The sequence below is a fragment of the Lampris incognitus genome, chromosome 2, assembly GCF_029633865.1.
Source record: "Lampris incognitus isolate fLamInc1 chromosome 2, fLamInc1.hap2, whole genome shotgun sequence".
NCBI lineage: Eukaryota > Metazoa > Chordata > Actinopteri > Lampriformes > Lampridae > Lampris > Lampris incognitus.
This window is the reverse complement of record NC_079212.1, coordinates 20,588,970-20,616,233: the sequence shown is the minus strand read 5'-3', so window position 1 is coordinate 20,616,233 and position 27,264 is coordinate 20,588,970. Positions and strand designations below refer to the sequence as shown.

The window sequence follows — 27,264 nt, the reverse complement described above, 5'->3', positions numbered from 1 at the left end:
GAGCTCCCAATTCATCATTTACCTGAAAGTAGTCCATTTTAGAAGATCTGGAGGTAACCTTACCTCCAGCCTGTGTTTGTACAATGAAGTTTTTTTTATCTGGTTTCAGGGTTTCATGGTATCAGCACTAGGTTTCAGATCAAGTCAGCACTAAGCAAACTTCCCATGTGGTATTCAAATGACAAGAAATCAAGAAACAATAAGAATATATACGTTTTTAATACACATGTATCTTTAATTTCTCTCTAGAAGTGCACAAGAACCTGTTGCACAATTAGGGAAAAGTGGAAGTGCAAGAAAACCTGTCATTATTGATAAGGAAGATGGCAGCTCCTCTACCAAGGCATATCGACAGGATGTGGGAAACAAGCAAATGCTGTTAATGGAACAGAAAAAAATGCTCTTTTTCCTATAAATATTTGTATGTAGACTTCTGTTGTACCTACAACTACATAGACTTCACAACCGAACTTCCCTTCTTGATCACATGCTCCATGTCGGCGTGTTCAGATGTGTCCAGTTTGATCTTGTACTTAGCGAGGATCTTCATAATGGGCCTGATCTTCAGCCACCACTGTGTTTTGGGGATGCGGTGTCTGCGCCAAACATAAGAGGGGACAGAGGAACCATTCAGATATCATTATTTCAACCTATCTGAATTGTAGCATATCACAAATGACATATACAAGACTCACTCAAAGTCAGTCTCCTCTTTTAAGTCAGCAAGAGGCTGAAAAGTGAGCGCCCTCTTCCTCATACCCAACAGACAGGCAGAGTCTGGTGTGTTCGCGAAGATACGACCTGAAGGGCATAGTAGAGAAAAGACTCAGTTAACGCACCGTGTAGCACCAACTGCTAACCACCACCAAAAGACAAGCCATTATCTACATTCTGTAAGTATGAAAGCATTACAATCTTCATAACCAGTGATAGTCATTTGGTTTTAGGTTGGGCCCTCAAAAACGGCAACACCCTAAGGCTCGGTGTACCGTGTCTGTAGCACTCCTTTAGTTTCTCAGTCAGCCACAGGACAGACTTGGCCCCCATCTTTGTACCAAAGTTTCTGTCAAAAGGTGTCGGGGTACCACCCTGCAGAAGAAAGATGACTTGTTGTTTTAGAATGAAAATCATTTACTTTAAATCTTAAAAAAGAAAAAACATTTTTTCATTTGACAGGTGCATATTGTAAATTATATGATATGACCAGTAACTGCTCTAGGGGATAGCATACCTGCTGCATGTGTCCCAGGACATTCTTGCGACAGTCAAAGATACCTTTGCCCTCTTCTGAATACAGGTTGAAGATGAAGTCAGTGGTGTAGTTGGCATTGCAGTTCTCATTTCTGTCCAAGGATGGAGAGAAAAGAAAGGGTGGTAGTCGTAGTACAATCATATTTATATACCATCATTAATATGCAAAGAAAAAAACTACAGCAGTATACCATTAAATACTGATTCTGTCAGAAGTCGTAGATAATACAAAAAAACAAAAACAAATCAACTTCATCACTATAGTAACAATATGATAACTACCATTTGATTCCAGCTCACTAAAATGAGTTTTCAGATGTCTTTAAAGAGGCTACCGAGTTTTATTTCACTAGACTGATTGCTATAAACTCTAGGAATCCCGGCCGTTAATGTTCAATTACTATTCATCTCATTTTTCAGAACATCTTTATAAACCTAAGATTAAGCTCCCAAATATAGGGAATTGAAACTCGCCACATGATTATTTTGTGGCCATGATGTGGTGGGAGGAAATGAGGGAGGGGAAAGGCCCTTTATCTGAAGAATGTGACTTCTCTTGGAAAGGTCTTCTGAGGTCATGATAACTGCTGTAAAGTATTGTCTTAATGAAACCAGCAAGATACCTACCTAAGAATCAAACCTCTTTTCACGGTTGTCTTCATCTTCTCCACAAGATGCTCCACGTTCATCTGGAAATCAAGTACACTTATTGTACATTTGGGAAAAACACCTACATAGAACATGCCACCACTCAGTGAATAATGACTTGTATTATTGGATAATAAATTGTGCGTTAAGGGTCATCATCCCACCTCCAGGTCTCGAATACCGAATTTATCTTCAAAGATGTAGGCGGCGTCAGCTCCAGCAGCCAGACCAGCCATGGTAGCCAGATAACCACAATATCCACCCATAGTCTCAATGATGAACACACGACGCTTGGTCCCTGCTGCTGACTGCTTGATTCTGTCACAGGTCTATAGCAAGACAAAGAAGATGGCCCCTGAATTTAAGATATGCATTTTAAGGTCCCCTGTGTTTGTGTGTGTGTGTGTATTTTTGTGGTGTTACACTACTGACAGAGGTGATGGTATTGAGAGCAGTGTCAGCACCAATGCTGAAGTCGGAGCCAGGGACGTTGTTGGAGACTGTGGCAGGGATGACCACCATGGGAATGCACAATTCCTCGTACTTCTCTCTGGCCTGAACTAGCTCCAGACCACCGACATAGGCCTGCAACCAGAAGTGGATGAATATCATTTCTAAATATGTGTTCAACAAAGAAAGCAATTAAGTTCAAGCTTGTGACAACGAAGTTTTGTCCAGGTGCCAGCAATGAATATAGAGAGGTCAATGAATAAACAGTCGTGAAATATGGTAGGAGTGTTGATAACTCCCCATCAGGGAAGAAACCCATGACTAATACCCCCACATTAAAGGGAGGGGGATTTTTGCCTGTCCTACCCTGAAATAATTCTGGTTTTGAATAATGACATTTATTTTTTAATCTTACCTCAAAGCCACCAATGATCACCATAGCATGGATATTGTACTTCGCGATATTCAGGCTGATTTCCTCCATCACCTTACTTGGCAGAGTTCTTTGAACAAGAAAGCAAATCATAAAAACATGGAGAACATTTCAGACACACAAAGTCCTATTTTCGTTTTCCTCAATCCCGCTGTCATGAATGTGGAAATGATTACAATAACATTAATATTTCACCTTTTGGTTCCCAACATTGATCCTCCCTTTCCAGTCCAGCCACTCACATTAGTCCATACGATGGGTTCAATCTGGAGGAGAAAATACCAAGCATAATGCTAATGTTAATGCTAAAATTGATACTTATCCTGAGAATAAAAGATGCTAAAACTTACATTCTAACTTAAAATGATAGCAGTAATAACAACAAAAGCAGCAGAAACAACAGCATCAATAATAATGATAGTGATCATAATAAAAGAACTGTACAGTTTTCACATGTACTTACCTGGCAGGGGAGCTACTATGATCAAAAAGGTGGTTCACCCAGAGTGAGGTTTGGCCATTGAACTGCGGTTATGTCCAGCATTGCTGTTGTAATCCCCCCCCCCCGTTTTTCTCCCCAATTGTATCCGGCTAATGCCAATTACCCCACTCTTCCAAGCCGTCCCGGTTGCTGCTCCACCCCCTCTGCCGATCAGGGGAGGGCTCCAGACTATCACATGCCTCCTCTGATACATGTGGAGTGGCCAGCTGCTTCTTTTCACCTGATAGTGAGGAGTTTCACCAGGGGGACGTAGCGCGTGGGAGAATCACGCTATTCCCCCCTAGTTCCCCCTCCCCCCCGAACAGGGGCCCGACCGACCAGAGGAGGCACAAGTGCAGCGACCAGGACACATACCCACATCTGGCTTACCACCTGCAGACATGGCCACTTGTGTCTGTAGGGACGCCCGACCAAGCCGGAGGTAACACGGGGATTCGATCCAGCGATCCCCGTGTTGGTAGGCAATGGAATAGACTGCTATGCTAGCTGCTGTAATATTTCTAGTATAAACTAAGTTTAACAGAATCAGTTAGTCCAAGTGTCCGACTATGAGGTCTGAAGTGAAGGGGGTTATGGGAATGTTCACTCACCTGTCCATGAGCCAGACCGTCAAAGCCGTCGTGAACCGCCAACATATTGTGACCCTGAATAAGGCCCATCCTGACTGCGGAGCGGACAGCGGCGTTCATACCAGCACAGGGAGCGCCGATGTTCATGATGGCCACGTTGATGTTGCTCTGATGACAAGAGACATAGAGATTGTCTCAAAGAACTTGTTAGTGCACCATTTCACTAAATAGATAATTCATGTTTCCACAGGGCATCCGCATATTGTTCGGAAGATACATCATCAGTCATTCATCTTTACCTTCACATCTGGAGGATTAATGTGGGCCAGTAGTTTGTATGTATTCCAGTTGTTTTCAAAGCTCCTGCATAATGCAAAAAGGCAGTTTTTGTTGACTCTGTGCTACATTGTTGATCATTTATGACACTATTGCTATAACTTGTAAATACACATTTGAAATAAGAAATATTCTTACTTTCCCCTTAGCTTGATTGCTTCTTCAAATTTGCCCTCAGCCATGGCGGCAGCGACGTCCTTGGTCTTTCGGGGAAAGTGGGACATAGTGAAGTTAAGAGATAGAAATATGGATAGACCTGCTATCCCATTTTCAATAATTTTTGGGACTCAACTCCCAAAAAAGTGTGCCAGAGATCATGGCTCACCACTTGCACACATTCCATGAGGGGCAGTCTGATGGCCTGGTTCCCAGATAGGCTGACCACACACGCAGGGGTCTCTGGAGTTGCCTCTAGCAGGGCCATCACAGCCTCCACGCCCATCCTGCTGCCCTGCATGGCACAGCACATAATAATAATAATAATAATAATGATAATAATAATAATAACTTTATTTACATACACACCACATAGTCAAATCATTAGGTCTAGGTGTGTAGAGACAGACCAAAAAAAAAGCAGTAGAAAAGCAGACTTTACACTTCGTTATCCAGGTGAGATAGTTACCAGGATTCTGTCAAAGGCGGAGGGTGTGCCGCCTCTTTGTACATGTCCAAGAACAGTGGCCCGAGTGTCAAAGCCTAACTTATCAGTCACCAGCTAGAGACAAAGAAACCACACTTTGAGTATCTTACATTGTCTGTACTTCTTGGGAAAAAAATGTTTATTCTGCTGACAAGAAGAGGAGGAGCTTACCTTTTTAATGTGATCAGAGGTGATTGGTTTGCCATCTCTGGACATGGCACCCTCGGCCACAATGATCACATTCAGACGAGAGCCCCTCGTCCTTTGCTATAAAGTCAGAGTGAAAAGGAATTTATTTGTGGATTATAAAGGATACGTGCAATGTTGATGTTTGAAGAGGCAAAACTCAGGATCAGCAAGACATAGATGAACACCAGACTAGGAGGATAATGAGGAGAATGACTATGATGGTAGTACTAAAATGATTTAAGCAAAGTTTAAAGGTATACAATGTAAGACTTCCACCTCAATCTAGCCTATATTTGACCCTCAAAGTATAATGATATGTTTGTAGAATGAACCTCTGTCCAATTCTCTCTCCATTTGCTCAGTTATTATGACTGTATTTGGCTCTGTTTTGGAATATCAAACCATAAGTCAGCTTCTCCCACCAAGTTCATTCCTGTCGAGCCCTAACCTCCTTTATAACTATTCAAATTAGTCCAGCTCAACAGAAGAGAAATGTGAGTTGCGAGAAGGACTAAAGAGATGCTTGTTGTCAGACCAAAAAAGCCGCAATACACCCTTCAACATTGCCTCAGACAAAGAAAGGGAGTGTTGGTGCTGCTGATGCCCACACTTCACAACCGTGACACTGGCAAAGTCATCACTCGCGGTCACTTGAGTTCGAGTATGACCATCCTCCCTCTAGGTCCCTCGGGGGCCTCAGGTGGGCCTAGAGGCCAATCCTGGAGCTGCATAATCAGAGGATGCCTGCGCATGACAGCTTTTTACGTGGAGTGGCTGATGTACCTGCAGCCACCACATGGTCCTTGGCAGGGAGTGGCCAGAGTCCAATGGCATGGAGATCCAAGATGATTGGGGGCCAACCTCTGTTGCAGCCTTCATCCACCTTCACTGCCGTTGTGACCTGAAGACGTCCTCCACCAGTTCTGCCATTGAGGTCTTTGTTGGATCGCGCTTCGTCTTGAACCTCCCCTTTGACCAACCCGCCTTGGGTGACCCTACCAGGAGCCAAGCTCGGGATGGAATAGCTCTTAGGCTCATTAGTACATGCAAGCTTCTCCACCCAGGCAAGGTGGCAATCCAGGAGAAGGAAACTGGCAAAGTAGGCCAATAGGTCTACATCTAGTTGGTATAGACGTGCTATCATTCTGAGCTGGGTTATTACCGATTATCAATGTGCAGCAGAAGGACCCCTCTCTCTCTCTCTCTCTCTCTCTGTATGTGAGTGAGTGTTTGGTGAGAGTGACCTGCTGTTAGTAAATTTGATGTGATTATCCAATTTCTAGAGGGCAGTTTTTGTCTTTAGGGCTGACGTTTTCAGATTAAATTTGTTTATTGGTCGTGGGATACATTTGCTGTAGTCTGCATGCTTGTTTTTCAGTTTCTTCTTTTTTCAGTGTGAGCGACATGATGTTCTCAGCGATGCCTTCTCTCTCTATCAGACATGGAGGTCGGGTTCAGTGTAGCATTATGGTGTGGTCACTTTAAATTACAGGCGAGGACTTATGACGTACACAAGTGGCGACTTTAGTTGTAACTTAGCACGGAAGGGTGATTAAAGCAGTTTCGAGCATGTAAAACTTAACCGGTCTACTTTTTTTTTCTGGATGGGAATCATGGCCATGAACAATGGAAAGGAACAAATGATGAATATTAAGAACAAGGACAGAAAGAATGATAAAAACATGCAAAGTGAAGAGATGAAGGGTAATAAAATAAACAAAAACCGGAAAGAAAACGATGACAATAAGAAAGGAAACGGAACAAACGAGCGAACAGATGGCGAACGACAGAAAAAGAGTGGAGAAGAATGTGGAGAAAGGAGAGAGAAATACGGCAAAGAATTGACAGTGGAAGTGGAGGTGGAGGGAGGTGAAAGAGTTCCCATGATGGAAATATTGAAGGAGGTGAAGAAAGTGTGGAGAGGTAGTTGGTTGCAGAGTTAGAGGAGAGAAGATTTTTGAAGTCACAATGAAGGACGAGGACAGGAAATCCAAATTGATGGACGGCGTGTGAGTGAAAGGGGCAATGATTCATGCCAAAGACATCACAAACAATGACATGGTGGTGTCCTTCATCAACCTGCCTGTCTATTTGGAGGACTGGAAGATAGTGGCAAAGCTGGGAGAATGGGGAGTGAAGGCATTATCGCTAATTAAACAATGCATGTAGCCTGGAACAGAAATAGCTGACGGAAGGAGATTCGTAAAAGTACGTTGCAACGACCAGGTCTGTACACTCCCTTACTCCACACAATTTCAGACTCTAAAAGGTCCAGAATCTTTTAGTCATTCATGACAGACAAGTACATGTGTGCAGACTCTGAGCACATTTTTAGAGAGTGCCCAGGGTTCACTTGCTTTAAATTCGGCAAGAGGGGACACTACGCAAGAGACTGTGATGAGTGGAGAGAGACGGAGAGAGAAAAGGAAGAGTGGCGGAGAGAAGGAGAAGGAAATGGAGAAGAAGAGCTGAGAGCAGAGGAGAACGGTGTAAGAGAAGATGATGATGGAGAGCAGATGGAGAGAGAAGGAGAGGAAGATGAGACGGCAGCTGAGGATGCACCCATGGAGGCGGAAGGTGAGAAGGAGAATAGGGAGACCAGCAACAACAAGGACAGTAAGATGAGGAAGGAGAGAAGATGAAAGATGAAGTGGTGGTGAGAGTGAATGAAGGGAAAAAGAACAGTGGGGAAGCAGGGGAGGCTTCTGGGTTAGAGAAGGGAGGGGGGCAGTGGGTTATTTCGAACAATACAGACAGTAAGGAGAACAAATAAGTACAGCTGGCTAGAAATAGGAAAACCCCAAAAGGGAGAAAATCTGGTAGAAAATAAAAAAGAGGTTAAAATGGGCCATCTCTTTCCTATTATACTCTTGACGGTTCAAATCACCCCCTTAATACAAATGGGCAACAGGATAAGATTAAGAGACAGCAAACCGTCATGGTATGTAAGTCTGATGGGAGAGGTTTTTTTTTTTGCGAAATTGGGAGGGATGGTTGGTGAGAACTGTATTGTAGTGGGTGACTTTAATGTATGGTGTGGAAGGTTGGATGCAACTGTGAGTGTGAGATTTAAGAGCGACTAATTGAGAGGTGTGTTGAAAGAAATGATGAGAGTAAAAGGGGTGATAGACATGTGGAGAGAGAGGAATCCAGAGGGGAGGGCTTTTTCCAGGAGACAAGTGGTGAAAGGGGTGTAAAACAGTAGGATAGATTTAACTTTGAGCACGAAGGGCATAGTAGATAAGATAAGGGAAATAGAATACAAAGACACAATAATTAGTGATCACTTGATGTTAGGTTTTAGCACAGGCCAAAGTGTAGAGAGGAGGGGGGGGTGTCTGAATGGTGAATTGCTGAAAGATGATAAATATAAGAAGATAATGAGAGAGTGTATAATGAGAAGAAATAATGAGTATGTATGAGGAGAACATTGGGAGGTGGTGGGAGAGTGAAAGAACAATTAAAGATATTGAGTACAGATTATAGCAGAGGCAGAAATAAGATAGAGAGAAAAAGAGAAAGGAGACTAAAGGAAGAGTTAACTAGAGAGGCAGAGAGGGCAAATGGGGGGTAGGTTATGATTTAGGGGAATAAATCAGAATAAAAGATGAACTGAAGGAAATAGAACAGAAGAGGTGTATGGGAGCAATCGTTAGAGGCAGGGTTAAATATGTAGTTGGAGAGAAATGTATGAGGTATTTTTAGGGTTAGAAAAGAATTATTTAGAAAAGGTGGTAGGAAAAGATGGTAAATAGATTACAGACTGTAGGGATAGTTGAAAGAGTAGAAGATTATTATAAGGATTTATTTAGGAAAGAACAGATTGATGAAGACAGCATAGGACAAGTGTTAGATAAGGTGAAGGCCAGAGTAAGTGATGATGATAGAGAGATGTGTGAGGGAGACATAGGGACAGGAGAAATAGAGGCAGCAATAGCAGGGTTAGGCAGCAACAAGAGCCCAGGAATAGATGGTTTAATTGGTGAATTTTACATAGAATTTAGAGAGGAATTAGTGTCAGTTTTACATAGATTATTTAGGTGGATAGAAGAAAAGAACGAGATGCCAGGTAGTATGTCAACAGGGTTAGTCCGCATTATTTACAAGAAAGGGAGTAGGAATAGATTAGAAAACTATAGGCCACTTAGCATGTTAAATAATGACTATGAAATATTAGCAAGAGTGTTAGCCAACAGAATAAAAAGACTTATAGGAACGGTGGTGGGAAGCACACAGGCTTACAGCACACCAGGTAGGGACATAGCAGACACAATAACAGAGACACTACTGACTTTGAAGGGAGACAAAAGAAGGATAGTTATTAGTTTAGATTTGAATAAAGCATTTGATAGGGTAGATCACGGATATTTATACAAGGTCTTAAAGAAATTTGGTTTTGGGCATAGGCTGGATCAGAAGAATGTACTGTAGTGAATTTGGGGGGTACTCGGGAACCGCCACAGCTGGGACACGAAATCGTATTTTCTGCACCGTGGGTGACAACATTAACCAGTCGACTAAAGGGTCCGACCCGTTAGCCAAGGGCTACCTAGCCTATTCATCTGTGATCATTACATTGCCCCCTTCCTTCGGGAATCGCCACAGCCCAGACGCGAACCTGGGGCTCCCGCACCACGGGCGACAACGTTAACCAGTCGACTAAAGGGTCAAGCCATTAGCCAAGGGCTAGCAAACCTATTTATCCGTAATCATTACATTGCCCCCTTCCTTCTGGATTCACGTCCCCGCGAATCGCCACAATCGTCTGAGTGCCCCCCAAATTCGCCACATTGGTGTCAGAAGTGGGATGTAATGATCACAGATGAGTAGGCTCGGTAGCCCTTGGCTAATGAGTTGGACCCTTTAGTCGACTGGTTAACGTTGTTGTCCGCGGTGCAGGAAATACGGGTTCGCATCCCAGCTGTGGCGGTTCCCGCGTGCCCCCCGAATTTTCTACATTGGTGTCAGAAGTGGGATGTGCGCGGACGCGCTTCCCGAAGGAGTGGGGTAATGTAACGATCATGGATAAATAGGCTCGCCAGCCCTTGGCTAACGGGTCGGACTCTTTAGTTTAATAATTTTGCTAAATGCTGCAGATCCACACCAGCATGGCCCATAGTTAGCGCCAAAGCCTCCAGTCAATACAGAAAAGACAGCCAGATAGAGTGAATGAACTGACCACGCAACCAGACAGTGCTTTGGATGATACTTTTTATTGTGACCCAGTCGATTCACCCACTCAGAGAGGAGAAATCTTCACAATGCTGAAACTGAAAAGTGGAAAGGGGCAACTGAAGGTAAAAGTGGAGACTGAGGTTAAATGCAATGTGATGTCTAAATGCATGTTGCATGCAGTTGACTGCACAATCCCTGTGAATGCAGATGAGAGAGTCAATCTCGTGGCCTATGGGGTGAGACAATTAACACAGAGGGCATAGCAATACTACACTCTGCGGTGGCAGTTCAAATTTCATGTGGCCAATAGGGATGTGAGAGCATTGCTAGGATTACAAGACAGTGTTGCCATGGGACTCATACGCCTTGGACCTGACATCCACACCCTACAACAGGGGTGCCCAACAGCAGGCCTCGAGGGCCGCAGTGTCTGCATGTACACTACCGTTCAAAAGTTTGGGATCACCCAAACAATTTCGTGTTTTCCATGAAAAGTCACACTTATTCACCACCATATGTTGTGAAATGAATAGAAAATAGAGTCAAGACATTGACAAGGTTAGAAATAATGATTTGTATTTGAAATAAGATTTTTTTTACATCAAACTTTGCTTTCGTCAAAGAATCCTCCATTTGCAGCAATTACAGCATTGCAGACCTTTGGCATTCTAGCTGTTAATTTGTTGAGGTAATCTGGAGAAATTGCACCCCACGCTTCCAGAAGCAGCTCCCACAAGTTGGATTGGTTGGATGGGCACTTCTTTGAGCAGATTGAGTTTCTGGAGCATCACATTTGTGGGGTCAATTAAACGCTCAAAATGGCCAGAAAAAGAGAACTTTCATCTGAAACTCGACAGTCTATTCTTGTTCTTAGAAATGAAGGCTATTCCATGCGAGAAATTGCTAAGAAATTGAAGATTTCCTACACCGGTGTGTACTACTCCCTTCAGAGGACAGCACAAACAGGCTCTAACAGGTACTATTTAATGAAGATGCCAGTTGGGGACCTGTGAGGCGTTTTCTCAAACTAGGGACTCTAATGTACTTATCTTCTTGCTCAGTTGTGCAACGCGGCCTCCCACTTCTTTTTCTACTCTGGTTAGAGCCTGTTTGTGCTGTCCTCTGAAGGGAGTAGTACACACCAGTGTAGGAAATCTTCAATTTCTTAGCAATTTCTCGCATGGAATAGCCTTCATTTCTAAGAACAAGAATAGACTGTCGAGTTTCAGATGAAAGTTCTCTTTTTCTGGCCATTTTGAGCGTTTAATTGACCCCACAAATGTGATGCTCCAGAAACTCAATCTGCTCAAAGAAGTGCCCATCCAACCAATCCAACTTGTGGGAGCTGCTTCTGGAAGCGTGGGGTGCAATTTCTCCAGATTACCTCAACAAATTAACAGCTAGAATGCCAAAGGTCTGCAATGCTGTAATTGCTGCAAATGGAGGATTCTTTGACGAAAGCAAAGTTTGATGTAAAAAAAATCTTATTTCAAATACAAATCATTATTTCTAACCTTGTCAATGTCTTGACTCTATTTTCTATTCATTTCACAACATATGGTGGTGAATAAGTGTGACTTTTCATGGAAAACACGAAATTGTTTGGGTGATCCCAAACTTTTGAACGGTAGTGTATATGTTGCAACCATGCACTACACCACCTGATTTAACTAATTCCTTTCCCTCCTTGGTTCAAGAGGTGAGCTAATTAGTTAAATCAGGGCGTGTAGTGCAAGGTTGGAACAAATACCCACAGACACTGTGGCCCTCAAGGCCTGGAGTAGGGCACCCCTGCCCTACAACAAGAAGCACCAGAGGTATGGGAATACAAAGACCTCTTTGACAGCAACACTATAGGTAAATTGCCAGTCATATATCACATGAGGTTAGACGACACTATTGCCTCTACAGTGTGTGCACCTCGCAAGATTCCAATAGCCATGAAAGAAAAGGTTAAGGCACAGCTTGATTGAATGACTGCACTTGGTGTCATAGTGCCAGAAAAAGAAGCCACAGAATGGGTGTCTGCCATGGTGGCAGCAAAGAAAGATGGAACTGTGATAATTTGCATCGACCCGGTGCACCTGAACAAGGCCCTTCTCAGACCACGTCACCCCCTGAAATCAATTGAACAAATCATTGCAGACATGCCCGATGCTTAAGTTTTCAGTATTCTGGATGCCAAATGCAGCTTTTGGCAGTTACCCCTTGATGAAGCTTCCTCAAAGCTTACAACTTTCATGTCACCCTATGGCCGCTATAGGTTCCTGAGAATGCCATATAGCATCTGCACAGGCAGCGACAGAGCAACTGTTCGTTGGACAACCCTGTGAGATTGTAGTAGACAATATTTTAATATGGGGACGTACACTGCAAGAGCATGGTTGTCTGAGACGGGTATTGAACAGAATTCGGGCCATCAACTTGAAGCTCAACCCCAACAAATGCAAATTCAGAGTCCACTGTGTCCACTGTGTTGGCCACCTGCTAACCTCTGATGGTGTCAAGCCAGACCCTGAAAAAAACTAAAGCAGTGTGTGACATGGCAAAACCTCAGGACAAAAAAGCCCCACAGCAGTTCTTAGGCATGACAAACTATCTGTCAAAGTTTATCCCTCAATACAGTGAGGTTACTGTTCCCCTAAGACAACTGATACACCAAGGTGTGGAGTGGACTTGGCATGAAGCCCACGATGTGGCATTCAACAAGCTGAAACAAGCAGTGACAAACCCACCAGTTCTACAGTTCTTTTACATATCGAAGCCAGTGGTCATATCAGCTGATGCATCACAACATGGTCTGGGCACGGTGTGTCTCCAGCAAGGGAGGCCTGTGGCATTCACATCATGTGCTCTCACACCCACTGAGTCAAGGTACACACAGATTGAAAAAGAAATGTTGGCTCTCGTCTTTGCAACCAAGAAGTTCCATGATTTCATCTATGTCATGACCCGCTCCAGATCCTAAATGTCTCTTCCTGCCAAGTTCCCTCCTGTGTTATTACCGGTCCCGCCCTAATTTGTTCCACCTGCATGTCATTGTCTCCCCATGTGTGTATTTAAGCGATGTGTTTGCTCCCTCATGTTACCAGTTCGTCTCTACCCGTGTGAGCGTTCCAGCATTATTTTCTGGTCTTCCCAGTGAATGTTTTGACCTTTGCCTGTTTTTTGTAACTCTGCCTTTTGCTTGCTGTTTTTGATACCTCTGTCTGATGTGATTGACTCCCGTGTTCCGACCCTTTTGCCTGATTAAACCTTTTTGGAACTTTCACTGCCTGTGTCAGCCTTCTTTGTGGGTCCTTCGTCATTGTGAGCCTGTTAGTACGAACTGGCCAAAATATGGACTCCGTAGACTCAGACCAGTTCGTACTGCTATGCAAGCTCAAGGACAGCGGATTCATCACCAATAGGAGCAGCTAAGTATGCTACGACATGAAATGTGAGAAATGATAGATCGACAAGAGAGTTTGTCTGCATTTGGTGCCCAGATGAACTTTTTTAGTCGACCAGATGCAAAAGATGCACACACTTCCTGCTTCCAGTGATATAGCTGTTGGCTCCAGGGTTGGAGTGAGTCCAGATCCTGCTCTTCCTGTGCCACCACCTGTTGCTGCACCATCCGTGGCCACTTCCATCCACTTGTCCAACCCAGAGCGATTCTCCGAAGACTCCGGAGACTGCAGAGCCTTTTTGACACAATGTGAGTTACATTCATTCCACTCCGAAAAAGCCAAAATTGCTTACATCATCTCATCTCACGGGCAGAGCAGAGGCCTGGGCCACAGTGGAGTGGAGCCGGGTTTCGGTGGTTTGTAACACACAAGCTCTGTTTATTGAGACTTCTACTCAGATATTTCAGGCTACATCGCCAGGTCGGGAGGCTCCCAGGTCCCTCATTGCCTTAAGGCAGGGTAAGTGACGTGTACAGACTATGCCATAGAGTTTCGCACCCTGGCAGCCAACAGTGGCTGGAATCAATCTGCTCTCTCTGGTGCTTTCCTTAACGGCCTTTCTGAAGTCCCGAGGGATCAGCTGGCTCCCCTGGACCTGCCTGCTGAGCTCGATGTCCTCATTGCCCTTATTACTAAGATTGACAAAAGACTGTCTGAACATGGCAAGGCGAGGTATCAGGTCAACACCAGTGCACCAGTCCTCAACGGCTTTCCCAGAGTCATTCACAGTCCTCCTGGCGGCGGTCCCCCAAGACCCAGGTTTCTGAGCCTCCCTCTTCAGTTAAGAAGGAGCCGATGAAGATCGGGAGAACCAGGCAGTCGGCTGAGGAGTGACAGCGGTGGACGGATGAGGGACGCTGCGTGTATTGTGTTCAACTGGGAGTCTTTCAAGTCAGCTGCCCAGTAAGGAGAGGAGGCACACAAGAGAGACAGAACAAGATGGTGAGTCAAACCTCCCTACCTTCCAAGTTTTTTCGCTCAGTCTCGTCAGTGTCTCTCATGTCTCCCTCCCCCATTCTGTCATCCAGGCCTGGTGGATTCCGGGGCTAATGCCAACTTTATGGACATTGAACTCGCCCAAAGATTGATCTGTCTCCTTAGCCTCTATCTGATCCTATTGACGCCAGTGCCCTGGACGGCAGATTATTGTGCAGGATCACCCACGTAACACCTCCCATTCATCTCACCTTTGATGATGCCCACACTGAACTGCTTAGTTTTCACCTCTATCAAGCTCCCCAACATCCCCTGATTTTGGGGCACCCCTGGCTGGTCTTTCACAATCCTCACATTAATTGGTCTACAGGTAAGATTACTGAATGGGGAGGTGATTGTTCTCATCGCTGCTTCCTGAAGGAAGAGACTATTCCGGTTTCTCTGGCCCCTGTGAAAATTCCTGAGAAAGAAATTGTTCTTCCCTGCCACTCTTCAGTTCCACTTCCTGTTGGGAGTAAAGATTCAGAGACTGATTTCCCTGATCTTTCCAGTGTTCCCTCATACTACTGGGATTTAAAGGAGGTCTTTAACAAGTCTAAGGCCAAGTCTCTACCTCCACATCGACTTTATGACTGCACCATAGATCTTCTGCCAGGCACCGCCCCTCCCCAGGGATGACTGTACTCTCTCTCTGATCCAGAGACACAGGCTATGAGAGAGTATATTGATTCAGCGCTGGAAGCTGGGATTATCTGGCACTCCTCCTCACCAGCAGGGGCTGGTCTCTTCTTTGTGAGAAAGAAAGACGAGACCCTCCGACCCTGCACTGACTATCAGGGTCTCAACGACATCACCATTAAGAACAGGTACCCCCTCTCTCTGATTTCCCCTGGTTTTGAGCTCCTTAAAGGAGCTAAAGTACGTATTTACAAAACTAGACCTACGTAATGCTTATCACTTGGTTAGAATCAGGGGGGGGGACGAATGGAAGACTGTATTTAACACTTCTAGTAGTCACTATGAGTATCTTGTAATGCGTTTTGGTTTGACTACTGCTCCAGCTGTTTTTCAGGCTCTTGTTAATGATGTTCTCCGAGGCATGTTAAACTATTTTGTGTTTGTGTATCTGGACGATATCCTCATCTTTTCCCCTGACGAAGTCACCCATGAGAGACGTGTGTGACAGGTTCTCCAGCGCCTGCTGGAAAATCAGCTTTACATTAAAGTTGAGAAGTGTGAAATTCATGTTTCCACTGTCATTTTTGGGGTTCATTGTGTCTGAGGGGGAGGTGAAAATGGACCCGGAGAAGGTTCGTGCGGTTCAGGAGTGGCCCACTCCTGGATCAAGAAAGGCGGTACAGAGGTTTTTGGGTTTCGCTAGCTTCTACAGGAAGTTCATCAGAAACTTCAGTGCTATTGCTGCTCCATTGCATGCCCTAACTTCTGCCAAGTCTCAATTTTCCTGGAATTCACGGGCTGAGACCACCTTTCAGAGACTTAAGATGACATTCACCACCGCCCCTGTTCTCTCCTTTCTTGATCCGGGTCTTGAGTTCGTGGTGGAGGTTGACGCCTCAGATCTGGAAGTCAGAGCCATCCTTTCTCAGAGATCTGTTAAAGACAAAAGACTACACCCTTGTGCCTTACTGTATACAAGACTTTCCTCAGCAGAAAGAAATTATGATGTAGGAGACAGGGAGCTACTAGCCATCAAGATGACCTTGGAAGAGTGGAGACACTGGCTAGAGGGAGCGGAGCAACCGTTTCTTGTCTGGACTGATCACAAGAACCTTGAGTATCTGAAATCTGCCAAGAGACTCAACGCCCGACAAGCTAGGTGGGCTCTATTCTTTAACAGGTTTATTTTTTCCTTGTCATATCACCTTGGGTCCAAGAATGTTAAGACAGATGCTCTTTCCAGTCTATTTTCCCCTGAGTCTGAACCCAAGGCCAGTTCTCCCATCCTTCCTGATACTTGTTTCTTTGAAGCAGTCATATGGGAGATAGAAAAAAGGGTTTAAGAGGCCTTAAAAGACCACTTTGCCAGGAGGGTTCCCCCAAATTGGTTGTTTGTGCCTTCTGTGCTCCATTCGCAGGTCATTCACTGGGCCCATACCGCTCTCCTCTCCTGTCATCCTGGAGTTAAATGCACCCTCTTCGTCATCTGTCAATGCTTGTGGTGGCCGGCCATGAGAAAGGAGGTAGAGGAGTATGTGGCTGCCTGTTCCAGGAACAAGTCCTCCAAGCATCCCTCTACGGGTCTCCTGCACCCTCTACCTGTGCCACACTGCCCCTGGTCAGACATAACTGTGGACTTTGTTACTGGGCTGCCTCTCTCAGAAAGTAACACCACCATCCTCACTGTGGTTGATTGCTTCTCCAAATTAGTTCACTTTATTCCCCTGCCTAAGCTTCCCTCCGCCAAGGAAACGGCGGATGATATGTTACACCTTGTGTTCCATCTCCATGGTTTCCCCAGAAACATCCTGTCTGATCGGGGGCCACAGTTTGTGGCTCACTTTTGGAGGGCATTCTGTGACCTCATCGGCGCCACCGTTAGCCTCTCGTCCAGCCACCATCCCCAGACTAACGGACAGACTGGTTAAATCAGGAGTTGGAGACCAGGCTACGGTGTTTGACCTTGCAGAACCCCTCTACGTGGAACAAGCATTTCATCTGGATTGAATATGCACATAATGCATTACCTTGTTCCTCATCTGGCCTGTCCCCCTTCTAGTGTGCCTATGGTTACCAACCTCCACTGTTTCCATCCCTGGAGAATGAGGTCAGCATCCTCTCTGCGTTATCCCTGGTGCATCGCTGCTGGCAGACATGGACCAGGGCTCACTGGATCCTGCTCAAGAGCCCGGAGGCATACAAAAAGGCTGCTTACCGGGATCGGACCCCGGCACTGTTCTATAAGAGCAGCCAGAAGGTCTGGCTCTCGACCCGGGACCTCTCTCTGCACACGGAGTCCTGTAAGTTGGCTCCTCGGTTCATTGGCCCATTTCCTGTGTCCAGGTGGTTAATCCTGTTGCTGTAAGGCTCAAGTTACCCAGGTCCATGAGAGTTCACCCTACGTTTCCTGTCAGCCAAGTCAAGCCAGTCATGGAAAGCACTTTGGTCCCTGCCTCCCGACCCCACCCCCCATCTCCGGCTCGTGGATAGTGGCCCAGTGTACACAGTTAGGAAGCTCCTGGCTGTGCGTCATCGAAGACATGGCTTTCAGTACCTGCTACGGTCCGGAGAAGAGGTCTTGGGTCCCCGCCAGGTTCATTATGAACCTGAACTCATCAGGGATTTCCCCAACAGCATCCTAAAGATCCTGGGCTGTCAGGTGCTGGTCGTGGGGGGGGGGGGGTACTGTCAGACCCGCTCCAGATCCTAGATGTCTCTTTTTGTCAGGTTTCCCTCCTGTATGATTACCGGTCCCACCCTAATGTGTTCCACTTGTGTGTCATTGTCTCCTCCATGTGTATATTTAAGCAATGCGTTTGCTCCCTCATGTTGCCGGTTAATCTTTACCCCCATGTAAGCGTTCAGCATTATTTTCTTGTCTTCCCAGTGAATGTTTTGACCTTTTACTGTTTCTTGTGACTCCGCCTTTTGCCTGCCATTTGATGCCTCTACCTAATCTGACTAAATCCCGTGTTCTGGCCCTTTTGCCTGATTAAACCTTTTGGAACATTCACTACTTGTGTCAGTCTGCTTTTTGGGTCCTTCATCATTTTGAGCTTGATAATCTATGGATGTCCTGTCACAACTGAAACCGACCACCAGCCTTTTAATAACAATTCTGAGGAAACTGCTTCACACTGTGTCACCCCGACTGCAGGGCATGATATTGAAATTACATTGCTACAACCTCGATGTGATTTATAAACATGGCAAGGAACCTTTTGTTGCTGAAGCTTTATCACGTGCACACCTACCGGTGACTGAGCCCGCGCTTACTGACCACCTGTTGGACGTCACGACAGTCCAAGTGCTCTTCTCATGTCGCATAGATGAACTGAGAAATGGTGTGGAGAGGGAAGTAATGTGTCAACCGCTCTCTGATGTTATCCTGCACGGCTGGCCTAACACCTCAAAGGAATTACCCCAAACTCTGCGTCCCTTCTTTCCAATGAAGGAAGAGCTGACTGTCGAAGACGGACTTCTGCTCCGTGGACAGACTAATAATACCCCCTGCACTGCAAAAGTTCTATGTTAGCCAGCTGCACCAAGGCCATCCTGGTATCGATGCCACCAAATGCAGAGCTCGGGAGACCATGTACTGGCCTCACCACACAAAGGAACCACTGCACCTTCATGAAATCCCAGACCAACCATGGTCATTCACTGCAGCAGATATATTCGAATGGCATGCCAAAATGCATTTAGTGGTTGTGGACTCTTACTTGGGGTGGTTCGGAGCTGGACTACCTCCCTGATATGAAAAGCATCACAGTCATTGCAAAGCTGAAACGACACTTCGCAACACATGGTGTTCCTCTTACCCTCATGATTAACAATGGGACCCAATTCACTGGTAAGGACTTCTCAGACTTTGCACACACTTGGGACTTCAGATACATGTGGAGTAGTCCTCATTTCCTGCAATCAAATGGCCTTTCTGCATGTGCTGTGCGATCCGCTAAGCACCTCCTGGAAAAGTGCTATCGTGATGGCGCGGAAATCCAAGCTGCTTTCCTCCATGCTCTCAACATTCCCCATGATGGACTCCCTTCTCCCGTTCAGTGCCTTCTGTCCAGACAGACCAGAACATTTATACCAGTGATCAAAGCCATGTTCCAGCCAGCCGTCCACACTAATGTGAAAGCCAGCATCACAAAAAAGAGGATGAGGGGGAAAGCATATCATGACCGCAATGCCCGGCGCCTCCCTGCATTAAGTCCAGGTCAGACCGTCAGGGTGCAGACTGCACATGGTTTTGACAGGTTAGCAAGAGTAGAGGGCCCAGCCCCTCAGCTCAACAGCTACATAACATCCCAAGGATCCAACTATATCAGGAATCGGTGACACCTCCTCCGAGTTGATGAACCCCCACCGGCCATCTCTGAGGACGTCCTACCACAAATTCCCGCTTCAGCAGCACCTGATACAGAAGCTGTCCGCGCTAACACCGCACCACTCACACTGTCCATTGCCACACCAGAAATCACCTGAAGTAATTCAGGTGGTAGACAACCTGTGGTGACTCGCTCAGGAAGAGTCAGCCACCCCAACCAGCGTTATCGGGATTACATCACCACTTAGCCCCAGTGACTGATAAAACTAATGTGTGCACTTTGAGAAATATTGTTCTTCCATTGAGTGATTACTGAGTTTCCTTGTTGGTTATTTTGTACCTTATTAGTTACACACGCCATCTCATCTTTTTCTGGCATGTGAGTTTGTCAGTTTCCTGTTATGTGCTGTACTCCACTCATGCTGTTGTGTTCACGGATCTGTGCCACTCAAGTTATGCAATATAGCTGTTGTTTGTGTTGCTGTAATGTATTTTGTGTTACATCTAGAAGAGCGGGAATGTAGCTGTAACCCCTTTTACCCCGTGACTATAGAGGGCAGGGCCCTAGGTTCTCTCACTATAATTCAATTTATATTAATCTTAGTTTACGTTCCCTAATTATACCAATTCCCATGAAATGAATGTAACCAGTTATTTTCTTGCCCGGTGCGGGATTCGATACGGGGTGTACTGCACCACAAGGCGACATCACTAACCGCTCGGCTAAAGGGTCAGACCCGTTAGCTAGAGGCTAACGTGTCTTATTAGTAGTTTACATGAATAACCTTTAGATGAATAATCAAACAAGACAAAGTTGCAACGCGAAATATTTAGTTATTGTGAAAAACCAAAGCCGGCATCTATCAAACTAACAAAGAGGTCCTCAAAAACACACCCTCGTTGCAGGCCTGATTTCACGTGTCCAACCGATGTTATCTCCACTCTTGTACGCTAAACGGACAAACGTACTCACTTACTTCAGGAGAATGGCAGTTCCAGAATGTTCAGGGAATGGCGGTGCGCGCAATGGTCCAGGCGCGGGTGAAAACGAGATGAAAGGCTTACGGCTGATGACTTGTTCCAACATGAGAATCCCACGTAGCCAGAGGAAGTCTGAGCAAACCCTGGTGGCTCAAACCGCCATCTGGTGTGTCTGATCCCGTGTGAGTCTTCTTTTAATAGCTGCGTATGTTCACTGAACTAGCAAACAAGGCTACTACATCAGCTAGCTTAGTTAACCATCAGCTGGCTAACGACAGCCATGGTGAACTGGAGAATGATGCAGTAACATCTAACCGACGTTCAATTTACATCCACCAGTATCACACTTATAGCTTACGCCTTCGAATATTGTGCAATTAAACTTGTAAACGATGAGACTGACGTTTGCTACGTTTTCCAACTATCTCCTCTTCAGCAGCCTTCAATCTACCGTCTCACCCCATCTCTCTTCTTCTTCCTTTTCTTCTTCTTCTTCTATTCCCCTCTTCACAACTGCTTGCCCCTCCCTTCACTGTGACCCTTCCCCCTTACTCCTGATTGGCCTTACGTACAACAGGCAAGTCAAATAAGAAAACATATAAAATCATAAACATATTTCAATACAGTACAACTGTGCCAAAATAATAAACTTTATGAAACCAAAATAATACACCCTCCCTCTTCTAAATGTCTGTATGTCCTCATAAGACACTAAGAAACTGGTCAAACTAAGGAGTACTTAGTGTGAGGAGTAGTAGGAGTGTATGACCTGTTTTGCTCTAAGTTTGTTTGATCTCAATTACAAGACCTCTGTGCACAATGGTTAGAGGTTGGTCGCTGGATCTACCTGGCTCATCACAGGTAAGACTGATTGTTGGCTTTACAGCTCTCTTTGGCCTTGGCTCAGATCTGATATTAACTGTCTCTTCCTTATACCTACTGGGGATTTTACCCCGTGTGCTTCTCTGGGGCCTACTAGGCACCTGCTCTACACTCTCTGCACTAGACTCATTTGCATCCTCCAACTGTCTTTCCCCATCTGTCCCACCCTCCCGGGCCTGCTGCTGACCCTGACCATCCCCTGTGTCTGTGTCAGAGGTGTCAGGGTAAGGCTGAGGGGTGTGGGGGTAGTTACGGGGAACATTCCCTACAACATAAGAGTCAGACTCAGGATCACTGGTGACACCAGGAGCTAACTCTTAATCACACTCCTGGAATCCTAAGCTGTAGTGCTCTGACTCAGCATCATCATCAGATGAGAATCGGTCATCAGAAACACTCCCATCTGTCTGATAAGGAGCGTCGTCTTCATCTTTGACAATGACTGGTGCTCTAACAGCATCCAGACTCTTGCAAAAACACTCTTTCTGGTAAATACCTTGACGCACATGATACTCAAGGCCAGAAGACAAATCTAAAACTTCTTGCAACTCTTGACAAGCTTCTTGAGTCTCAGGTAAGGTTCTTTTCTTATTCTGATGGATCTCAGCTCTGGTTCTTGGTCTGATAGGTGGTTCGTCTACCAGGTCTGTGTTCGGGATTCTCACAAGCTGACCAACGGGAAGGAGATGATCTCTGTGAATAGTCTTGGTACTAGCTCTTCCATCCTCGCGTTTGATCTTGAACACTGGAAGGTTGGGCATCTTCCCCACCACAACATAGGGATCAGGGCTCCATCTGCTTTCCAACTTGTGTTTTCCTCTCAGGCCCCAGTTCTTGAGTAGCACTCTGTCACCAATCTCTAAGGACTGAAATCCAACTTTGGTCATAAGCCTTCTTGTTTCTCTGATGCCTTTTATCTGCGGCTGCAGATGCAAGCTTGTAGGCTTGTTTTAGATCCTTCTTTAGCCTAGCTACATAGTGGGAATGACTGCCATCCTCTATGCCATCTGGAGAGGTCCTGAAACACAAGTCAGCAGGGAGTCTGGCTTCTCTGCCGAACATCAGATGATAACGGCGAATATCCTGTGGCATCACACTTTGTGCTATTATAGACATGGACCAGATAATCCACATGCTGGCTCCGGTTGTGTTGCTTCTTTCGGCTCAGAGTCCCAAGCATGGAGAGTAGGGTTCGGTTGAACCGCTCCGGTTGAGGGTCTCCCTGCGGATGGTAGGGAGTTGTCCACGATTTGCGAATTCCCATCAAGGTCAGGAGCTCTCGGATTAACCGGCTTTCAAAATCTCTTCCTTGATCCGAATGGATCCTCGTGGGTAGTCCATAATATACAATATACTTCTCCACCAGGATCTTCGGGATAACTTGAGCTTTCTGGCTTCTTGTTGGGAAGGCCTGAGTATAACGTGTGAAATGGTCAGTGACCACTAACACATTGCGTATGCTTTTTGTGTCGGGTTCCATATTGAGAAAATCGATGCAAACCAGATCTATGGGCCCTTTGCTCACTATCGTGTGCAATGGGGGTGCTCTCTGACAAGGACTTTTGCATATGACACATTCTCCATAGTTTTTTACGCACTGTTCTGTGTCCAATGCCATTTTTGTCCAGTAAAACCTGGTCCTTTACAGGTCAGTTGTTCTCTCAATGCCAAATGACCAAGATCATCGTGCATGGACTTTAGCATCATGTCTCCAAACTCGGCTGGAAGAACTAGCTGAGAGGCCTCCTCTCCTGAAGGTCTTTTGCGCATTAGATGGAGTAAGCCATCCTTCATTTCTACTTTTCCAATCTCCCTTTTCCTCTGTATCAGTTCTGGATTTGATTCCACATCTGCTGGCCATTTTCCATGCTTTGGAGCCTGTATGGTTGGCCCAATCACAGGGTCCTTGTTCTGTGTGGCTATTAGCTCTGGCTGTGACATTTGTCCTAAGGAACTCACATCCAAGTGCATGGGGAAAGCATAGATGTCTGGCACACATTCGGCAGATGCTCCCAACTGATCAACACATCTCAGTGGACAGTTAGGAGACTCAGGGATGCAGACTTGCTGACAGATGGCCTTCACTCCACTCGGCGATAAAGTCACCCGTTCATCTTTGTTCTCCTCATCAAGCACCGCCCTTGACAGTAGGTCAGCATCTACGTTGTGTCAGCCCGGGTGATACCGCACATCGAACCTGTATGTGGACAAGGCAGCCAACCATCTGTGCCCTACTGCATTGAGCTTTGCTGTGGACAGCACATACGTAAGAGGGTTGTTATCTGTACGTACTGTGAACCTCGCCCTGTAAAGATAATCATGCAGTTTGTTGACCACAGCCCACTTTAGAGCTAAAACCTCCAACTGGTGGTTTGGGTAATTTTTCTCAGATGCACAAAGGCGATTGGTCGCAAACCCTCCTGATACTCTTGGTAGAGTACTGCACCAAGTGCCTTTAAGATGGCATCTACGTGCAGGATATAAGGCTTCTGAGGCTCTGCAAATGCCAGCACAGGTGCATGTGTCAGGCAGTGGATGATCTGGTGAAATGCATCTGTGCAGGACTGATCCCGTCTGTCCCCGAAGGGCTCAGACTCTTTCCAGTAGCCTTTACTCTGATCTGAGGCATGTTGCCTGCTCTTCTGAATTGGAGCGTAGTCCTTTGTGAGCTCTGTCAGTGGTCGGACAATGGCTGCATAATTGGCTATAAAACGGTGATAATAGCCACAGAATCCTAAGAAGGACTGCAAGGTCTTCAGGTTGGTTGGTCGAGGCCAGCTGGTAACTGCTTCTATCTTTTCGGGGTCTGGCGTGACACCCTCTGCGGGCACAATGTGCCCCAGGTACTTCACCCTCGGCAAGCAGATTTGGCACTTGTCCACATAAAAGTTTCAGCCCAACCTTCCTGAGATGGTCTAGGACCTTGAGCAATCTTTCTTCATGCTCTTCCAGAGACCTCCTGAAGACAATCAGGTCGTCGAGGTACACTAACACTCGAAGCAAGTTCATATCACCTACTGCCCTCTCCGTTAACCCCTGGAAGGCCGCTGGGGCTCCACTTATGTCCTGCAGCATTCTCTCAAACTCATAGAAGCCTAAAGGGGAAATAAATGCCGTTTTCTCATTGTCCTCTTCAGACATGTCTATCTGATAATAGCCACTTCTCAAGTCAAGAACAAAAAACCATTGGCTTCCTGTCAAGGCGTTCAGAGCATCATCAATGCAGGGTGTCGTATATTGGTCCGGGATGGTACCAACTATTCAACACCCTGTAATCGATGCACATCCTAATAGTTCAGTTTTTCTTCCTCACAACAACAACTGGGGATGCATAGAGGCTTCGAGACTTTGTTATGATGCCGGCCTGCAGAAGCTCTTAGAGATGCTTTCGCACATCTTCAATGTCTGTAGGTGCCAGTCGATGTGACCTCTCACGGAATGGTCGAGAGTCGGGGAGCCAGATTTGATGTTCCACCCCATTGGCTAATCCGACATCCCACTCATTCATGGAGAAGACATGAGATCTTTGCGACAATTTCTGGCAAAGTCGGTTTTTCCATTCTGCTGAGATAGATGAGTCTCCGAAGTTGATCTTACTCTCATCAAACTCTGATGGGGTTGTCTCTTTGGGCAGGATGGTAGTGACTGAATCTACCAGGTGCATATGCCCAATGACAGTTCCCACTGGAATGGCTGTCTCTCTCAAAGAGTCATTTCTGACCAAGACTCTGAAGCTGTTAATGTCCATTGCCTGTCTACACACCACCATGGCCTGAAGTGTCACACCAGCAGGGATCGAGGCTATCGATGAGGAATCTACCACCAGGATTTCTTGGTCAACAGCATGCTTAAGCTCAACGTTGCACACAACTTGCACATCACCACCAGGGGGTAGAATTACAGGGCCGGGTCCTTGCCACCTCACACAGCCTACATCATCTTCTCCCTCCACCAACACATCCATGCCATCAAGTGTAGTCTGGTCTTCTTCATCAAAAGCTTGGACACCAAGAGTCTGAGTCACGTCAATACCACTGTCTCTGCACGCACACGACCCAAACATTTCACTGTCTGCAGAGTGTTTTCAATTTTAGTGACATCCACATCTTCTGGGATAAGGACCGTAAGTGCATGAGCCTCATCTAAAACCTCACCACGACATCAGCCCTTCAGCTCTGTCACTAGCTCAGCTTGAGCTTCCATTTTCTCCGATTAGATTTTTCCTTATGCAACTTTAATTTGTCTTGACTTTTAACTGATTCTATTTTTTTAAACCCAAACTATCCCAGTGGTGCCTCCATTTTAAGTAGCCCCTTTTACCCCGTGACGATAGAGGGAAGGGCCCTAGGTTCTCTCACTATAATCCAATTTATATTAATCTTAGTTTGGGTTCCCTAATTATACCGATTCCCATGAAATGAATAACCTTTAGATGAATGAGCAAACAAGACAAAGTTGCAATTCGAAATATTTAGTTATTGTAAAAAAAAAAAAAACTAAACCCCCCCCCCCAAAAAAAACAAAACCCAAAATATATAGTGCAATTTCACTATATCAGGCAGTTCAAATACAAAATTAAAGTAGGTACCTTTTTCAATATTCCAAATCAAGCTTATTAAACATTAACTGAACTAAAGCCGGCATCTATCAAACTAATAAAGAGGTCCTCAAACACACACCCTCGTTGCAGGCCTGATTTCACGTGTCCAACCGATGTTATCTTCACTCTTGTACGCTAAACGGACAAACGTACTCACTCACTTCAGGAGAATGGCAGTTCCAGAATGTTCAGGAAATGGCGGTGCGCGCAACGGCCCAGGCGCGGGTGAAAACGAGACGAAAGGCTTACTGCTGATGACTTGTTCCAACATGAGAATCCCACATAGCCAGAGGAAGTCTGAGCAAACCCTGGTGGCTCAAACCACTATCTGGTGTGTCTGATCCTGTGCGAGTCTTCTTTTAATAGCTGCATATGTTCATTGAACTAGCAAACAAGGCTACTACATCAGCTAGCTTAGCTAACCAGCTGGCTAACGACAGTCACGGTGAACTGGAGAATGACGCAGTAACATCTAACCGAAGTTCACTTTACACCCACCAGTATCACACTTATAGCTTACACCTTCGAATATTGTGCGATTAAACTTGTAAACGATGAGACTGACGTTTGCTACGTTTTCCAACTATCTCCTCTTCAGCAGCCTTCAATCTACCGTCTCACCCCATCTCTCTTCTTCTTCCTTTTCTTCTTCTTCTTCTTCTTCTTCTTCTTCTTCTTCTTCTTCTTCTTCTTCTTCTTCTTCTATTCCCCTCTTCACAACTGCTTGCCCCTCCCTTCACTGTGACCCTTCCCCCTTACTCCTGATTGGCCTTACGTACAACAGGCAAGTCAAATAAGAAAACATATAAAATCATAAACATATTTCAATACAGTACAGCTGTGCCAAAATAATAAACTTTATGAAACCAAAATAATACACCCTCCCTCTTCTAAATGTCTGTATGTCCTCATAAGACACTAAGAAACTGGTCAAACTAAGGAGTACTTAGTGTGAGGAGTAGTAGGAGTGTATGACCTGTTTTGCTCTAAGTTTGTTTGATCTCAATTACAAGACCTCTGTGCACAATGGTTAGAGGTTGGTCGCTGGATCTACCTGGCTCATCACAGGTAAGACTGATTGTTGGCTTTACAGCTCTCTTTGGCCTTGGCTCAGATCTGACATTAACTGTCTCTTCCTTATACCTACTGGGGATTTTACCCCGTGTGCTTCTCTGGGGCCTACTAGGCACCTGCTCTACACTCTCT

General features: G+C 45.6%; 1 protein-coding gene across 1 annotated transcript in view; it reads right to left on the bottom strand.

Moving 5' to 3' along the window:
• Positions 1–218: 218 nt before the first annotated feature.
• Positions 219–27,264, bottom strand: part of pfkma (phosphofructokinase, muscle a) — a 50,730-nt gene continuing 23,684 nt past the window's right edge. The window contains exons 8-22 of the mRNA XM_056274532.1: positions 5,004–5,099; positions 4,815–4,907; positions 4,515–4,640; positions 4,328–4,392; positions 4,153–4,216; positions 3,875–4,021; positions 2,978–3,048; positions 2,765–2,852; positions 2,332–2,484; positions 2,064–2,228; positions 1,879–1,940; positions 1,232–1,343; positions 990–1,089; positions 696–801; positions 219–596 (exon numbers count right to left, since the gene is read on the bottom strand). Of these exons, the coding sequence (XP_056130507.1) occupies positions 449–596; positions 696–801; positions 990–1,089; positions 1,232–1,343; positions 1,879–1,940; positions 2,064–2,228; positions 2,332–2,484; positions 2,765–2,852; positions 2,978–3,048; positions 3,875–4,021; positions 4,153–4,216; positions 4,328–4,392; positions 4,515–4,640; positions 4,815–4,907; positions 5,004–5,099 (1,596 nt within the window). The 3' untranslated portion in view covers positions 219–448. The remainder of the gene's footprint in view (positions 597–695; positions 802–989; positions 1,090–1,231; positions 1,344–1,878; positions 1,941–2,063; positions 2,229–2,331; positions 2,485–2,764; positions 2,853–2,977; positions 3,049–3,874; positions 4,022–4,152; positions 4,217–4,327; positions 4,393–4,514; positions 4,641–4,814; positions 4,908–5,003; positions 5,100–27,264) is intronic.